The 17,362-nt window shown below is 42.5% G+C and overlaps 1 protein-coding gene across 1 annotated transcript in view; it reads right to left on the bottom strand.

The window, feature by feature from the left end:
- Positions 1 to 240: 240 nt before the first annotated feature.
- Positions 241 to 17,362, bottom strand: part of TBX2 (T-box transcription factor 2) — a 64,699-nt gene continuing 47,577 nt past the window's right edge. The window contains exon 7 of the mRNA XM_058164105.1: positions 241 to 2,310. Coding sequence (XP_058020088.1) covers positions 1,828 to 2,310 — 483 coding nt within the window. The 3' untranslated portion in view covers positions 241 to 1,827. The remainder of the gene's footprint in view (positions 2,311 to 17,362) is intronic.

Genomic DNA, 17,362 nt, shown 5'->3' with positions numbered 1-17,362 from the left:
GAATCGGGAAGAGATGCTGGCTTTGGGAGTTGCAGAGGTGACGTGGTCCATCATGCAAGGAGAAAAGCTTGGGGCTGCACAATCAAACTTTCCTCAAAGATTTGCCATTTCAAAGATCCCACCCATCCCCTGTGGCTCATGAGGATCCAAACTGACACCCACCCACCCCACATCCATTTCCAGGTCCCAGGCTCAAAATAAAGAGAGAAAAAACAAAGAGGAAGTACAACTCTTTGAATATTTTTTTTTATTGAAAGTTGTGAGAGGACTCATCCCAAAAATCGAACCGAGAAGATACCTGAATAACCAGCACATTTTCTAATGATGCCATTAAAAAAAAAAACAATATACAGCACACCCTCCATGTGATATTTTAAATTTTCATATAGTTTTAAAGGTTTCTGGTATTCTTTCTCACCCCACCCCACCTTTCTGGAGTGAAAAATAAAAATCTTCCTGTACTGTTTTTTTTTTTTCCTTTGAATACCCCGCACTGTAAAAGTTTTTATTTTTTAAATCATTCACTCATTATTCACCGTTCTTTGAACTATATATAAGGAGAACGTCGCATATATTCCCTGTCGAGTTCCTTTTGAAGGAATTGATCGTCTCCTGGCCTTTTTTAGCCGGATCTAAAAATAATGATTGTCTTCCAACAGACGGGGTAAACATTTTTCCTCGTTTTTTAGTTTTTTTTAGATACAGAACAAAATTTTTCTTCCGTTCACAAAGAGTTAAACAAGCAGGGAAGTCTGTGGCAGGTTAAAAACGAAATTCAAGATAGTTGCTCCGCCCTCGCGTTCAAAGCCCCGCCCCTTTGATGTCACATGGGAAAGTGGGCAGGGCTTGGACAGCACCGCTCTGGCCACGCCTACCTGGTTTTTTTGACCCCCTCCCCAGGGACTTCTGAAACCAGATCTTCATTTACAATATACGTACGTTCACGTAAAATGAAAAAAAAGAAAGAAATCAAACATGAGTTAAACTCTAATTATGTACACTCCAATGTACAACTCTAAATAAATTAATACCAATTTTTGCATATTTGGGGAGGGGGGAAATTCGTTATAGCTTATTTACAGAAATTACCATTTTATTCCATAAATATTATGTTTCTTTTTTTTTTCCTTTTTCGCTTTAAATTTTCTGATACTGCAGAGAGAAAGTCCCCAAACCGAAAGATCCGAAGTCACACGTGGATTGCACCAACTCTGAAAGTTGAAATGTGGAAAGAGTTCGTGTTTATTTTGCATTTTTTCCCCTCCTTCTTCTTTTTGGTGGCCTTCGACGCTTGTGAATAACGTCGCTTATCTCCTCTGGCTAATAATGAACACCGATTTCCTAACGTTTAGAGCTTGGCAAAAAAGCTCTCCTCTTCTTCCCCGTTTTCCTAGCATCGGAGGGCTGAGTCCTACGGCATCGTCCGCATTTCAAAATTCAATCCTCGGAGGAAGAAAAGTGCCAAGGGTTTTTTCCAAAAGGAGTTGGAGGTTGACCTAAGACGCCATCTTCCTCTCTGGCGGCCATTTTAGAGATGCCTTTGGCTAAAAACGGACCTCTTCTGCTCAATCCCAGACCAAAAAAACAGATAAAATATGGGCGGGCTGTTGAGATCACAGCGTAAGTTCGAAAAACTGGTTAGCAACGGCCTTCCTACATACTTTCCCTGCCTCCTCTGCTTGGCCCTCGTCTCTGCTTGCGCCTCTAGTAGGATGCCAAGCTACTGATGCCTCTAGACTCCGACCCCTCTCCATCTCGTCTCCCCTTTTTCTTAAAAAATAAATATTTATATGCTGTGTGCTGTACACATCTCTTTCCCAACCGCTCCTAAGCTCTAGGGGGTTGGCTGCTTCCGTGAACCGTCGACTTGGGGGAATTCCTACTAGGGGATACTTCCCTTTGGGTCTCCAAACCGCTGACCAGTCTCTGGATGTTTTGCAACTCGTTCATGGACTCTTTCAAAGATGGCTTGGGGGACAGAGACGCCCGCTGGGTGCTGGCTTTCGGGACGGGCAGATCCGAAAGAGGACTCGATTCCCGACTGTTCCCGGGCTTGGAGGCTTCCGCGCCGGCATTCAAACCGGCAGGCAACCCGGTAGTTAGGAGGCTGGTGCTGGGAGGGATGGCCACCGGGATCTGGTAAGGGTTGAACCGCGGGCGAGGTCGAGCGCTGCTCAGGAACGGGTTCCGGGAGAGCGAGCTGGCGGTGGTGGCACTGGTCACCGGCATGGCGGAGGCCGCAGCAGCTGCAGCCGCCATGTAAGTATACGGGTACGGAAAAAGTCCCCCAAAAGTAGGCAGTGGGATTCCCTAAAAGGAGAAAGAAAGAGACGGGAGAAAGGGTCAGCCACGTCAGACAAACAACAGTTCGTTTTAATGACTGTTCAAAGTAACAACGGCACTGAAAAAAAGTGACTTACGACCAGTTTTCATACTTAACAATCGTTGTAGCCTTCCCACGGTCACATTATCAAAATTCAGGTGCTTAGAATGCAGCAAAGAGGGGTAAATGATGGCTGGTTGCCATCAGATGTGATGGCCTTCATATAATTTAACATGTGGCCTTCATATAATTTAACAACCGGTTCGCTCACCCTGAAAATGCTTGCGTGCACACATGCGCACGGCTTAAAAAACATGGCTAAATAGGACGACATAGCGCCAGGGTGGAGTGCATGGCCACCTGCAGGTCGCTGCTACCGGTTCACCCGAACCGGTTGAATTCCACCACTGGTTGCCAAGCAACCAGATGGGATCATGTGATCTGGAGCAGGGGTCTCCAACCTTGGCAACTTTAAGCCTGGAACACTTCAACTCCCAGAATTCTGGGAGTTGAAGTCCTCCAGGCTTAAAGTCCTCCAGGCTTAAAGCAAAGCTGGCTGGGGGATTCTGGGATTTGAAGTCCTCCAGGCTTAAAGTTGCCAAGGTTGGAGACCTCTGATCTGGAGTATGTATGTGGGAACTTCAAAACCAAGTCATAGGTATCTCTGGGGAGGTCCATCAGAACTTCAAATGGTCCCTAAGTTGAGCAGTCGTGGAGTAGTCCTCAACTTACAACCATTCGTCTAGTGACCATTTGAAATTTCATTGGCACTTGGAAAAAAGTGAGTTAGAACCAGGGGTGAAATCTACTTACCTTCCTTACCGGTTCGGAAGTGCATGTCACATGAATGTACATTACGTAATGCACATTATGTCATTACGCACATTAAGTAAAGAACACATTACTTCCTGGTTAAAACCAGGAAGTAATGACACCCAGGTGGGTGGGCGGAGCTTTGCTCCGCCATCGCTAGCGGATCGCTGAACTACCAGCCACGATTGCTACCGGATCGCGCGATCCAGTCCGATCCGGGAGCATTTCACCCCTGGTTAGGACTGTTTTTCCACACTTACGACCAATGCAGCCTCCCCATAGTCACACGATCAAAATTCAGACACTTGGCAACTGACTCATATTTAAGACGGTCGCAGTGCCCCGCCCGGGGTCACGTGATCCCATTTTACAACTTTCCGACCCGCAAAGTTAAGGGGGGGGAAGCCCGATTCACTTAACAACTGTGTTACTAACTTATCAACTGCAGTGACTCCCTTAACAACTCTGGCAAGCAAGGTCGTAAAATGGGGCCCAAGTCACTTCACGACCGTCCCACTTAGCGACTGAAAATTTGGGCTCCTAGAAGTCAAGGATTACCTGTACCTCTACTCTCGTATATTTAATTTTTTTTTCCCCCTGGTGCTAGAAAATCAAGAGAAGTGCAAAGCTGTCCGACCAAGAATTGCTTTCTTCGTTTGCACAACAGTTGTGAGCAATTACAGCTGGGTTTCCTGAGAATCCAGTAAAACTTTCCCCATTCCATTCCCATAAATACTGCAGGCAGTTTCCCACCCACATCAAACCCTTCGTCGATTTATTTGCTTAGTAGCTGCATATCCTGCCCAGTCCTTGGCAGCTTGGCTGGGACCCCTAAGAGAAAACAGCTACAGTGCATTTAAAAAAATATATATTAAAAAATCAGGATTATAAATTTTAAATGCAACGTAAAATATCAGCAAAGGAAACGCCGTCCAGCTAAGAAAGCTAAAAGCAGTAACTTCGAGTTTGTTTGTTTTTTTGAAACCCCACGATACAAGTAGTCCTCGACTAACAACAGTTCGTTTAGTGACCGTTCGAAATTACAACGGCACTGAAAAAAAGTGATTTATGACTGTTTTTCACACGTGCAGCTGTTGCAGCATTTTCATGATCAAAAAAACCCAGACATTTGGTAACGGATGTGATCAAAAAATCAGATATTTGGTAAGTGACTCATATTTATGACGGTTGCAGCGTCTTGGGGGGGTGTCGTGTGATTCCCCTTTTGCGACCTTCTGAGAAGCAAAGTCAGTGGGGAAGGCAGATTCCCTTAACAACCGGTTTACTAATTGAACAGCTGCAGTGGTTCCCTTAACAGCTGGTCGTAAAATGGGGCAAAACAAATGTCTCACTTAACAACAGAAATCTTGGCTCAGTTGCATTCGTAAGTTGTGGACTACCTGTTATATATACCGTGTTTCCCCCCAAATAAGATCCTGTCTTATATTTTTTTTGAACCCCGAAATAAGTGCTTGGCCTTATTTTCTGGGAGGTCTTACTATTTTGGGGTGCATGGAGCAAGACGGGGCTCCTCTTGCAGTCTTACCTGATTTCCAGCTCTGTCTCCCTAACCCTAACCAGAGGAAATGGCGGGGACCGGCTGCGCATGTTTAAATATTTTCGGGGGCGGTCTTATTTTCAGGGGAGGTCTTATTTTTGGGGAAACACGGTGTGTGTATGTGTGTGTGTGTGTGTGTGTGTGTGTGTGTGTGTGTGTGTGTGTAAGGGACGCAGTGGCCCAGTAGCTAAGATGCTAAGTTTGTTGATCGAAAGTTCAACAGTTCAGCGGTTCGAATCCCTAGTGCCGCGTAACGGGGTGAGCTCCTGTTACTTGCCCCAGCTTCAGCCAACCTAACAGTTCCAACCTAATGTAAAAAATGCAAGTAGGAAAATAGGGGCCACCTTTGGTGGGAAGGGAACAGCGTTGCGTGCGCCTTTGGCATTGAGCCGTGCCGGCCACATGACCATGGAGGTATCTTCGGACAGCGCTGGCTCTTCAGCTTCGAAACGGAGATGAGCACCGCCCTCTAGATTCGGGAACGACTAGCGCATATGTGCGAAGGGAACCTTTAAATATGTGTGTGTGTGTGTGTGTGAGGTTTTCGCGGGGGGTTGTATGTCGGTCTTCGGTTATTCGGGTTTTCTCCCGCGTAAAATTGGAAGTGTCTTGGCGATGTTTCGACGAAATCCCATTCGTCATCATCAGGCTAGGTGCTTACAGCTTCTAGGAGAAATACAAAGCTAGAAATAGGAAGCTAGAAATACGAAGCTGTAAGCACCTTGCCTGATGATGACGAATGGGATTTCGTCGACACGTCGCCAAGACACTTCCAATTTTACGCGGGAGAAAGCCCGAATAACCGAAGACCTACATATGTATATATACATATACGTGTGTGTGTGTGTGTGCGTTTAGAACACTCTTGTGCCCCTCTTAGAGCAAGGGAGTGGGTTTGAAAAATGACTGCTTGATAATACGCCTTTGACCCTTATTATAATAATATAGTAAGAAAATCCTTTTGACCCCAGTGTTTTTCAACCTTGGGAACTTTTAAGATAGGTGGACTTCAACTCCCAGCATTCCCCAGCCTGTTGAAGCATCCCTGTGGTTTAGAAGAGAGATCTTGTCCTGGCGAAGACCGGCAGCAAACAGATTTAAATCCTTGTTTCTCAACCACAGCAACTTTAGGGCAGGTGGACTTCAACTCCCAGAATTCCTCAGCCAGTCTTGGCGCGGATTCCATTTTAATTGGTAAATTCTTGGAGGCCGAGAAAATCTATCTTGCAGAATACAATCCTGCCTATCCTCCGCCTTTCCTGCCACCATTTTTGGAAGGACGTACAAAACTTTTGCATTGGAAGAAAGTTATTTTTCTGGATCAATACAGACATTAGTCCTTGAATTAGGGCAGGACAAGAGGCAACGGGTGGAAACTAATCAAGGAGAGAAGCAACCTAGGAGAAAATTCCTGTTAGAACAATTAATCAGTGGAACAACTTGCCTCCAGAAGTTGTGGATTCTCCAACACTGGAAGTTTTTAAGAAGAGGTTGGACAACCATTTGTCTGAAGTGGTGTAGGGTTTCCTGCCTGAGCAGGGGGTTGGACTAGAAGACCTCCAAGGTCCCTTCCAACTCCGTTATTCCATTCTATTATGACCATACTTGTAGTGGCGTGTTTGAAATTGTGGGGCAGCTCAATAAAGTGGCTTAGGACCAGTCCTCACACTTACGTCCATCATAGTGGCCTGGTGGTCATCTGATCCTTGGCAACAATCACACATTTACAATACAGCTAGTCCTCGACTTACAATGTTCATTTAGTGACCGTTCGATGTTACAACAGCACTGAAAAAAGTGACATAGGGGCCAGTTTTCACTTTTACGACCGTTGCCGCATCCCTCTGGTTATGTGATCAAAATTCAGATGCTCAACAGTTGACTCATTTTTATTTTTATTTTATTTGGAAAATCTGTATTGTCACCAACTCACTCACAGCAACATGATCCTCTTTTGTGACCTTCTGGCAGGCAAAGAAAAAATGGGGAAGCCAGATTCACTTATCAACCAGGTTACGAACATAACAATGGCAGTGATTCACTTAACAACTATTGCAAGAAAAGTCGTAAAATAAGTGACTCACCTAACAATTGTCTCACTTAGCAACGGAAATTTGGGGGCCCAAAATTTCATCATAGGGTGAAGGACTGTACGTCGATAAAATAATTTATGGATTGCATCAATACTTTTCTAACCTATGCTTAATTGAAAGAGTGACTCATCTTCCCTCTCTCTCTTCGTCATATGGACTAGAACACCGTAATTAAATTGGATCGTTCTTTCTGTTACAAAATGAAACCATGTTGCTTGGCTGTTTTCCATCCTACCTGCCAAAGTAATTTGTCAGGGCAATCCTGATTTTATTTCACAATATAATATTTTGAGCATCCGTTCAGAAACGAGGCCTGCTACTAGGAAATATAAGGTCGAGTCAAAACACGTTCAAAATATAGCAATTTCGTAGGCGACATCAATGCAACCAGATCTCTCACAAGGTTGGGCGGGGGGAAGGCTATTTGAATTTTGAAAAAACATGGATATAAATTTATATATACATACATACATACATACATACATATACATACATACATACATACATACATATATATATGTAGGTCTTTGGTTATTCGGGTTTTCTCCCACATAAAATTGGAAGTGTCTTGGCGACATTTTGACGAAGTCTTATTCGTCATCTTCAGGCCAGTGTTTTCAGCTTCGTGCTTCTAGGAGCAATGTAGGGACATGTAGCTAATTTCAAAAACCGCTACAGAGATATATGCAACCAAATAAAAATTGAATGCACCAATTACCACACCCAGCAAGAAGACCTTCTGCGCACAAATTCCAATCATGCTTTTTATAATTTTGTGAACAACAAACTTAATGACTCGAGATCCATCCCACCACTAAAAGAATCTAACGGCAAAGAAAATAATGATGAAACAGTTAAAGCAAACCTCTTTAACACATTCTTTGGCTCAGTCTTTGTTAACAGTAATGGCTCATACCCGACATTCCCCAACCGCACCAACAACAACCTAACACATATAGATTTCACTGAAGAAAAGGTTGAAAAAGCTCTTCACAAACTGAAACCATCCCTATCTATAGGACCTGGTGGTCATCTGATCCTTGGCAACAATCACACATTTACAATACAGCTAGTCCTCGACTTACAATGTTCATTTAGTGACCGTTCGATGTTACAACAGCACTGAAAAAAGTGACATAGGGGCCAGTTTTCACTTTTACGACCGTTGCCGCATCCCTCTGGTTATGTGATCAAAATTCAGATGCTCAACAGTTGACTCATTTTTATTTTTATTTTATTTGGAAAATCTGTATTGTCACCAACTCACTCACAGCAACATGATCCTCTTTTGTGACCTTCTGGCAGGCAAAGAAAAAATGGGGAAGCCAGATTCACTTATCAACCAGGTTACGAACATAACAATGGCAGTGATTCACTTAACAACTATTGCAAGAAAAGTCGTAAAATAAGGCGAAGCTCACCTAACAATTGTCTCACTTAGCAACGGAAATTTGGGGGCCCAAAATTTCATCATAGGGTGAAGGACTGTACGTCGATAAAATAATTTATGGATTGCATCAATACTTTTCTAACCTATGCTTAATTGAAAGAGTGACTCATCTTCCCTCTCTCTCTTCGTCATATGGACTAGAACACCGTAATTAAATTGGATCGTTCTTTCTGTTACAAAATGAAACCATGTTGCTTGGCTGTTTTCCATCCTACCTGCCAAAGTAATTTGTCAGGGCAATCCTGATTTTATTTCACAATATAATATTTTGAGCATCCGTTCAGAAACGAGGCCTGCTACTAGGAAATATAAGGTCGAGTCAAAACACGTTCAAAATATAGCAATTTCGTAGGCGACATCAATGCAACCAGATCTCTCACAAGGTTGGGCGGGGGGAAGGCTATTTGAATTTTGAAAAAACATGGATATAAATTTATATATACATACATACATATACATACATACATACATACATACATACATATATATATGTAGGTCTTTGGTTATTCGGGTTTTCTCCCACATAAAATTGGAAGTGTCTTGGCGACATTTTGACGAAGTCTTATTCGTCATCTTCAGGCCAGTGTTTTCAGCTTCGTGCTTCTAGGAGCAATGTAGGGACATGTAGCTAATTTCAAAAACCGCTACAGAGATATATGCAACCAAATAAAAATTGAATGCACCAATTACCACACCCAGCAAGAAGACCTTCTGCGCACAAATTCCAATCATGCTTTTTATAATTTTGTGAACAACAAACTTAATGACTCGAGATCCATCCCACCACTAAAAGAATCTAACGGCAAAGAAAATAATGATGAAACAGTTAAAGCAAACCTCTTTAACACATTCTTTGGCTCAGTCTTTGTTAACAGTAATGGCTCATACCCGACATTCCCCAACCGCACCAACAACAACCTAACACATATAGATTTCACTGAAGAAAAGGTTGAAAAAGCTCTTCACAAACTGAAACCATCCCTATCTATAGGACCTGATGGACTATGTGCATACTTCTTAAAAAAGCGTTCCTCTAATATAGCAGAACCCCTAAGCATAATCTTTGAAAAAGCCTTCATGACCAGTTCCCTTCCCAAACTTTAGTCACTAGGCACAGTCATCCCTGTCTTCAAAAAAGGAGACCCCAGCTTAGTTGAAAATTATAGACTTATCTCTCTATGCTGTGTCACCTGTAAAGTTATGGAATCTATCATCAACCAAGCCATTACCCTCCACCTAGAAACAAACAATCTACTCTCTAATAAACAATTTGGTTTCAGAAAAATATTATCATGTAACTTACAACTTATTCACTGTAAAAACAAATCTTGATCAAGGCAAAACAATAGATGCAATTTACATTACACTTCTATAAAGCTTTTGACTCAGTGGTTCACGACAAACTTCTCCTAAAACTAAAATCCTACGGCATCTCTGGACCCCTCCACAATTGGATAACAGCGTTCCTATAAACAGACAACAATTAGCCCTATCAAATCCTGTTCCTGTCAATAGCGGCGTTCCCCAAGGCAGTGTTCTTGGACCAACACTCTTCATATTATACATTAATGATTTCTGTGACCATATTAAAAGTAATTGTGTTCTCTTCGCTGACGATGTCAAAATATTTAACACTACCAAAAACACCTTGACTTTGTCTCAGAATGGTCAAAAACTTGGCAACTCCAAATCTCAACAGCAAATGCTCTGTCTTACACATTGGAAAAAAGAATCTAAACACTAAATACAAACTCGATGGACATTACCTTACAGATGACCCCCCACGCTGTTAAAGACCTTGGAGTTTTCATATCCAATGATCTAAGTGCCAAAGCCCACTGCAATTACATCGCAAAAAAGGCTTTAAGAGTTGTAAACCTGACCTTACATAGTTTCTTCTCTAAAAACACTACACTGCTAACCATAGCTTATAAAACATTTGGTAGACCAATTCTTGAATACAGCTCGCCTGTCTGGAACCCATACCACATTTCAGACATCAATACAATTGAACGTGTCCAGAAATATTTTACAAGAAGAGTTCTCCACTCCTCTGAATACAACAAAATACCTTATGCCACCAGATTTGAAATCTTGAATTTTGAAAACTTAGAACGCCGCCACCTTCGACAAGACCTGTGTTTAACTCATAGAATAATCTATTGCAATGTCCTTCCTGTTGAAGACTATTTCCACTTCAATCATAACAATACAAGAGCAAACAATAGATTTAAACTCAATGTTAACTGTTTCAATCTTGATTGCAGAAAATATGACTTCTGTAACAGAGTTATTAATGCTTGGAACACGCTACCTGACTCTGTGGTCTCTTCTCAAAATCCCCAAAGCTTTAACCAAAAACTCTCTACTATTGACCTCACCCCATTCCTAAGAGGTCTATAAGGGACGTGCATAAGAGCACCAACGTGCCTACCGTTCCTGTCCTATTGTTTCTTCTCATTATATCCAATTAATATAGTTATTACATACTTATGCTCATATATATGCTTATATATTATATAGTTATTTTCATGCTTATGCTTATATATACTGTTGTGACAAATAAATAAAATAAAATAAAATGTGTGATCGCAGCTCATAGAAGCACGAAGCTGAAAACACCGGCCTGAAGATGACGAATGAGACTTCGTTAAAACGTCGGCAAGACACTTCCAATTTTACGCAGGAGAAAATCCGAATAACCAAAGACCTACATATAAACACCCGCAAAAACCTCAGAAAACACACACACACACACAGAGACAGATAGACAGACAGACAGACAGATAGATAGATAGATAGATAATCTATCTATCTATCTATAATATTTATTTATTTATTTATTTATTTATTTATTTATTTATTTATTTTATTTATTCGATTTTTATACCGCCCTTCTCCCGAAGGACTCAGGGCGGTGTACAGCCAAAAATAAAAACAAACAATACAATATACAATTTAAAATACAAATTAAAAAACTTATTTAATAATTGGCCTAAAAAACTTTAAAATATATAAAACTAAAACCCCATTAAAATTAATAATAGATAATTTAAAATCAATAAAATTTAAGCCAGCCCCGCGCGAATGAAAAGATGTGTCTTCAGTTCGCGGCGGAAGGTCCGAATGTCAGGTATTTGGCGTAAACCCGGGGGAAGCTCGTTCCAGAGTGTGGGAGCCCCCACAGAGAAGGACCTTCCCCTGGGGGCCGCCAGCCGACATTGCTTGGCGGACGGCACCCTGAGAAGTCCCTCTCTGTGAGAGCGTACGGGTCGGTGGGAGGCATGCGGTAACAGCAGGCGGTCCCGTAAGTACCCAGGCCCTAAGCCATGGAGCGCTTTAAAGGTAGTGACCAAAACCTTAAAGTGCACCCGAAAGGCCACAGGTAGCCAGTGCAGCCTGTGCAGGAGCGGTGTTACGCGGGAGCTACGCGAAGCTCCCTCTATCACCCGCGCAGCTGCATTCTGGACTAACTGAAGCCTCCGAGTGCACCTCAAGGGGAGCCCCATGTAGAGAGCATTACAATAATCCAAGCGAGAGGTAACGAGCGCATGAGTGACTGTGCACAAGGCATCCCGATCAAGGAAGGGGCGCAACTGCCGAACCAGGTGAACCTGGTGGAAGGTCCTCCTGGAGACAGCCGTCAAATGATCTTCAAACGACAGCCGTTCATCCAGGAGGACACCTAAGTTGCGCACCCTATCCTTTGGGGCCAATAACTCGCCTCCAACAGTCAGCCGCGGCTGCAGCTGACTGAAACGGGGTGCCGGCATCCACAGCCACTCCGTCTTGGAGGGATTAAGCTTGAGCCTGTTTCTCCCCATCCAGACCCGTACGGCTTCCACACACCGGGACAGCACTTCAACAGCTTGTTCTGCTGCAAACACTAATTAGCATGAACAATTCTGCAATGGTGGAAAAACATATTTATAGAAATATGTCTCGCCAAAGACAAACCTAATTCATTTTTTATCCAGGTAAGCGTGCACAGAAATGCAATCTTAATTTGGAAAATCTCTCAATATTGCAATCTCTCAATATTGGAGCACTTAAAACAGGAACCTAAAACAATAGAATAATTCAGACCTGGGCATTTGTTTTTCTGGCTGCTTCTATCCAGCTAGCGTGAGATCAATTGAAATTAGAAATGAAATATAAATAAGTCTATGCCATCAATGCAATAGAACCGCATTGCTTTTATTTTGAAGATAACTGCTATTTTTTTTTTGCCAATTTATATATATGTGTGTCAGGGGTGGGTTATACTTTACTACCGGTTTGCATGTGCGTGCATGCCCGGGCGAACCGTTAACAGCAATGGCTGGAGGCTCCGTCCACACACACACCCGGATGTCATCAAATATGCTCTGCACATGCGAGCAAACCAGTAGCAAAGGTAAGTGAAACTCACCACTGGTATGATAGCACTTTCCCAACAATCAAAAGTTATAAAAAGTTTTTGTGGTCGTGATCGAGAAACTGTGTTCCCAGATTTCAAATTTTGACTTCCATTCATAATATTCTTCTGCTGCCTCTGAAATGTGTATATTAACCTAATGTTCTTGTACAGCTAGTCCTCAACTTATGACCAAATAGTTTATAGATAAATAGGTAAGTAAGTAAGTAAGTTGGTGAGAAGTTTTGGTCAGCCAAAAGTTTCTTTCTTTTTCTTTCTTTCTTTCTTTCTCTCTTTCTCTTTCTTTCTTTCTTTCTTTCTTTTTCTTTCTTTTTTTCTCTCTTTTTCTTTCCTTTTTCTTTCCTTTCTTTCTTTTTATTTATCTGTCTATCTCTTCCTATCTCTTCCCACTTATGGCTAGATCCATGTTGCTTGTATCTTTACAACTTACATTGTTTTTATTGTTTCCTAGTATGATTTGATGGCTTATTAGTATCCTATGACTATCACAAAATGTTGTATCTTATGATTCTTGACGAATATATTTTATTTTTTCTTTATGGACACTGAGAGCATATGCACCAACGACAAATTCCTTGGCCAATAAAGAATTCTGTTCTGTTCTATTCTATTCTATTCTATTCTATTCTATTCTATTCTATTCTATTCTATTATCTACAGTATATCTTCTATCTATCTATCTATCTATCTATCTATCTATCTATCTATCTATCTATCTATCTATCTATCTGTCTGTCTGTCTGTCATCAACATTTACTTATGCATTTATTTATGCATTTATATATATGTTCTACCTTTCACAAGTTAATGGCATGAACATGGAGACGTCTTCGGACAGCGCTGGCTCTTCGGCTTTGAAACAGAGATGAACACCGCCCCCTAGAGTCAGAAACGATTAGCACATATGTGCAAGGGGAACCTTTACCTTTACCTAAAGGAGTTATCTAATTGATTCCTACTTATTTTGATTTTTCCCCTCCACTGCTTTTTCTAATTTCTCATCTGTTTCTTGAATACCATGTTGTTCTTTTCCCCCCTAATTGTGGAGTGACTTCTACATTCATTTCTGTGTCTTTAAACGATCCCCTTGTCTCCTTATTGTGCTTTACAGTTTCACGCACACTTTTTAGCATCAGGTTCTTCATATGCCTCTGTTATCCCCTGTAAATCCGTTTTATAACAATTAAATAAAAAATACTCAATATATTTCTATAGTGACAACGTCTAAGAGGGCAGCGTTTCTATCAGTGCCCTTGAGAAGATGATGGGGCATTTTTACTTACAAAATATAGAACAACAGGGTTGGAAGGGACCTTGGAGGTCTTCTAGCCCAACCCCCTGTTTGGGCAGGAGCCTATATACCATTCCAGATAAATGGCTGTCCAATGCTTTCCCTGAAAGCATTAAAAACATTCCCTCTCTCCAGGGGTGAAATCTACTTACCTTCCCTACAGGTTCGGAAGTGCACATCACGTGCGATTTTGGACCCTCTGCGCATGCGCAAAGCCTTCTGCGCATGCGCAGAGGGTCAAAAACAGGTTACTTCCTGGTTAAAACCAGGAAGCAACGATGTCCAGGCGGGTGGGAGGAGCCTCGTGCTGCCGCTGCTACGGGTTCGCTGAACCACCTGCCGCCGTTGCTACCAGTTCGCCCGAACCAGTGCAAACCAGTAGCATTTCACCACTGCCTCTCTCCCCTTCTCTCCTCTTAAACATGATAAAGGAAATTTCCGATAAGCTATTTTAACAGAATAACAGAGTTGGGACGGGACCTTGAAGGTTTTCTAGTCCAACCCCCTGCTGAGGCAGGACAGAAGATCATTGGGCATTTTTATTTACAAAATATAGAACAACAGGGTTGGGAGGGAACTTAGAGGTCTTCTAGTCCAACCCCCTGCTCAGGGAGGAGACCCTATACCCGTGATGGCGAACCTATGTCATGCGTGCCACAGGTGGCACAGGGAGCCATATTGGTGGGCACGTGAGCTCAGCTCCGGTGCGCGCCAGCTGATTTTCGGGCCTTTTGGGCCCACCAGAAATCAGGAAACATGCTGTTTCTGGCCTCCGGAGGGCCTCTGTGGGGAGAGGCTCATTTTTCGCTCTTCCCAGGCTCCAGAGCCTTTCTAGGAGTCTGGGGAGGGCAAAAGCAGCCTTCCCCACCCCCCTGGAGGCCTTCCAGAGGTGGGAAATGGTCCATTTGCCAACTTCCAGTGGGACCAGAAGGCCCGTTTTTTGCTCTCCCTAGGCTCCAGAGCCTTTCTAGGTCCCACCGGAACTCAGGAAACAAGCCATTCCCGGCCTCCGGTGGGCCTTTGGGGGGTGGGGAAGGCCATTTTTGCCCTCCCCAGGCTCCTAGAAAGGCTCTGGGAACCTGGGGAGAGCAAAAACGGGCCATCGTGCCATCACATGCCAAATGCGGAGGGAGCTCAGGAGGGGTTGCAAGTACATGCGCAGGGAGCGGGGTACATAGAATTATGTGTGTAGGCACATATGCACACACATATCCTCACACACAACCCACACTTTTGGCATATGATGAAAAAAGATTAGCCATCACTGCCCTATACCATTCCGGACAAATGGCTGCGTAATGCTTTCCGTGAAAACATTAAAGACGTTCCTTCTGTCCTCCAACTTTTCTGCCCCCCAAACTTCATGGAAGAGATTTCTGAATGTTGATCCACACCATCAGCTTTACGGTGCCTGTGGGATTAATTCCCCCCCCCCCCACTAGGCTACTGCAAAAGTTGCGAAAGTTTGATGCCGAGCGGAGGCACAGAGGCCGGGTGCGATGCCAGCATTAACTCAGCTTCGGAAAGCTGGGTTTTGGGTTTTTTTGGGGTTTTTGTTTTTTTAGTCAACTTGAAACTTACCATAAATGTACAAACAGGACAGTATAATTCCACATCTGCTTATCGTAAGCTTTAAGGCACCATTTGCATCCTTAAGGACTAGAAACTGTTTTGTTTGTGTTTTTTTTAAAAAAGGATGCCTGAGAATTTGCTGATGTAGACTGCAGCTTTTTTTTTTTTGTGCTGGACAAAACACACAGAGAGGTCAAAATATATCCGGCTTCCAGATCCCAAAACTCCTTGGGTGGGGAAGGACTGACTGTTCCCTCTCCAAAGTTTGTGGTGGACTTGTTAGATAAAATAGAGCAAGGATTTGTCTAAATTTGTCTTAAAAAGGGACTTTAAAAAAGCACTATTCACTCTCCTGGGCCTCAAAATGTGGTTCTCCATTCCTGATTTAACTTTTCTTTCTTTCTTTCTTTCTTTCTTTCTTTCTTTCTTTCTTTCTTTCTTTCTTTCTTTCTTTCTTTCTTCCTTCCTTCCTTCCTTCCTTCCTTCCTTCCTTCCTTCCTTTCTTTCTTTGTCTCTCTCTCTCTTGCTTTCTCTCTCTTGCTTTCTCTTGCTTTTTTTCCTTCTTCCTTTCTCCCTTCCCTCCCTCCCTTCTTTCTTTCTCTCTCTTTCTTTCTCTCTTTCTCTCTCTTGCTTTCTTTCTTTCTTTCTCTCTTTCTCTCTCTTGCTTTCTTTCCTTCTTCTTTTCTTCCTTCCCTCCTTCCTTTCTTTCTCTTTCTTTTTTTCTTTTCCTTTCTTTCTTTCTCTCTCTCTCTTGCTTTCTTTACTTCTTACTTTCTTTCTTCCTTCCTTCCCTCCCTCCCTCCCTCCCTTCTTCCTTTCTTTTTCTTTCTTTCTTCCTTTTTTTTCTCTCTCTTGCTTTCTTTCCTTCTTGCTTTCTTCCTTCCCTCCTTCCTTTCTTTCTCTTTCTTTCTTTCTCTCTTGCTTTCTTTACTTCCTTTCTTCCTTCCCTCCTTCCTTTCTTTCTCTTTCTTTCTCTCTCTCTCTTTTCTTTCTCTCTCTTTCTCTCATGCTTTCTTTCCTTCTTGCTTTTTTCCTTCCCTCCTTCCTTTCTTTCTTTCTCTTTCTTCCTTTCTCTTTCTTCCTTTCTCTTTCTTTGTTTCTCTTTCTTTCTCTATGTCTTACTTTTTTCCTTCCTTCCTTTCTTTCTTTTCTTCCTTTCTTTCTCTTTCTTTCTCTTGCTTTCTCTCCTTCTTGCTTTCTTCCTTCCCACCTTCCTTCCTTTCTCTTTCTTTTTTTCTTTTCCTTTCTTTCTTTCTCTCTCTCTCTTGTTTTCTTTACTTCTTACTTTCTTTCTTCCTTCCTTCCCTCCCTCCCTCCCTCCCTTCTTCCTTTCTCTTTCTTTCTTTTTCTTCCTTTCTTTCTCTTTTTTCTCTCTCTTGCTTTCTCTCCTTCTTGCTTTCTTCCTTCCCACCTTCCTTCCTTTCTCTCTCTCTCTCTCTCTCTTTTCTTTCTTTCCTTTCCTTTGTATCCCTTTATTATTTTTATCAATACCTCAAGGCAGAAAACATATCCAACACATCTTCCTCCTATTTTCCCGACAACAACTCTGTGAAGTGGGGTGGGTTAAAAGTGAGTGAGTGGCCTGAACTCACCTAGCTGGCTTCCATGTCTAAAGCGGAACTAAAACTCTCCATCTCCCGGTGATTGGCCCAAAATCATCCAGCTGGTTTCCATGCTTAAAGCGGAACTAGAACTCTCCATTTCCCGGTGATTGGCCCAAAATCATCCAGCTGGTTTCCATGCCTAAACCAGAACTAGAACTCTCCATCTCCCGGTGATTGGCTCAAAGTCACCCAGCTGGTTTCCATGCTTAAAGCGGAACTAGAACTCTCCATCTCCTGGTGA

This window comes from Ahaetulla prasina, chromosome 1 (assembly GCF_028640845.1).
Source record: "Ahaetulla prasina isolate Xishuangbanna chromosome 1, ASM2864084v1, whole genome shotgun sequence".
In the NCBI taxonomy this organism is placed as follows: domain Eukaryota; kingdom Metazoa; phylum Chordata; class Lepidosauria; order Squamata; family Colubridae; genus Ahaetulla; species Ahaetulla prasina.
This window is presented reverse-complemented; position numbering and strand designations above follow the sequence as displayed.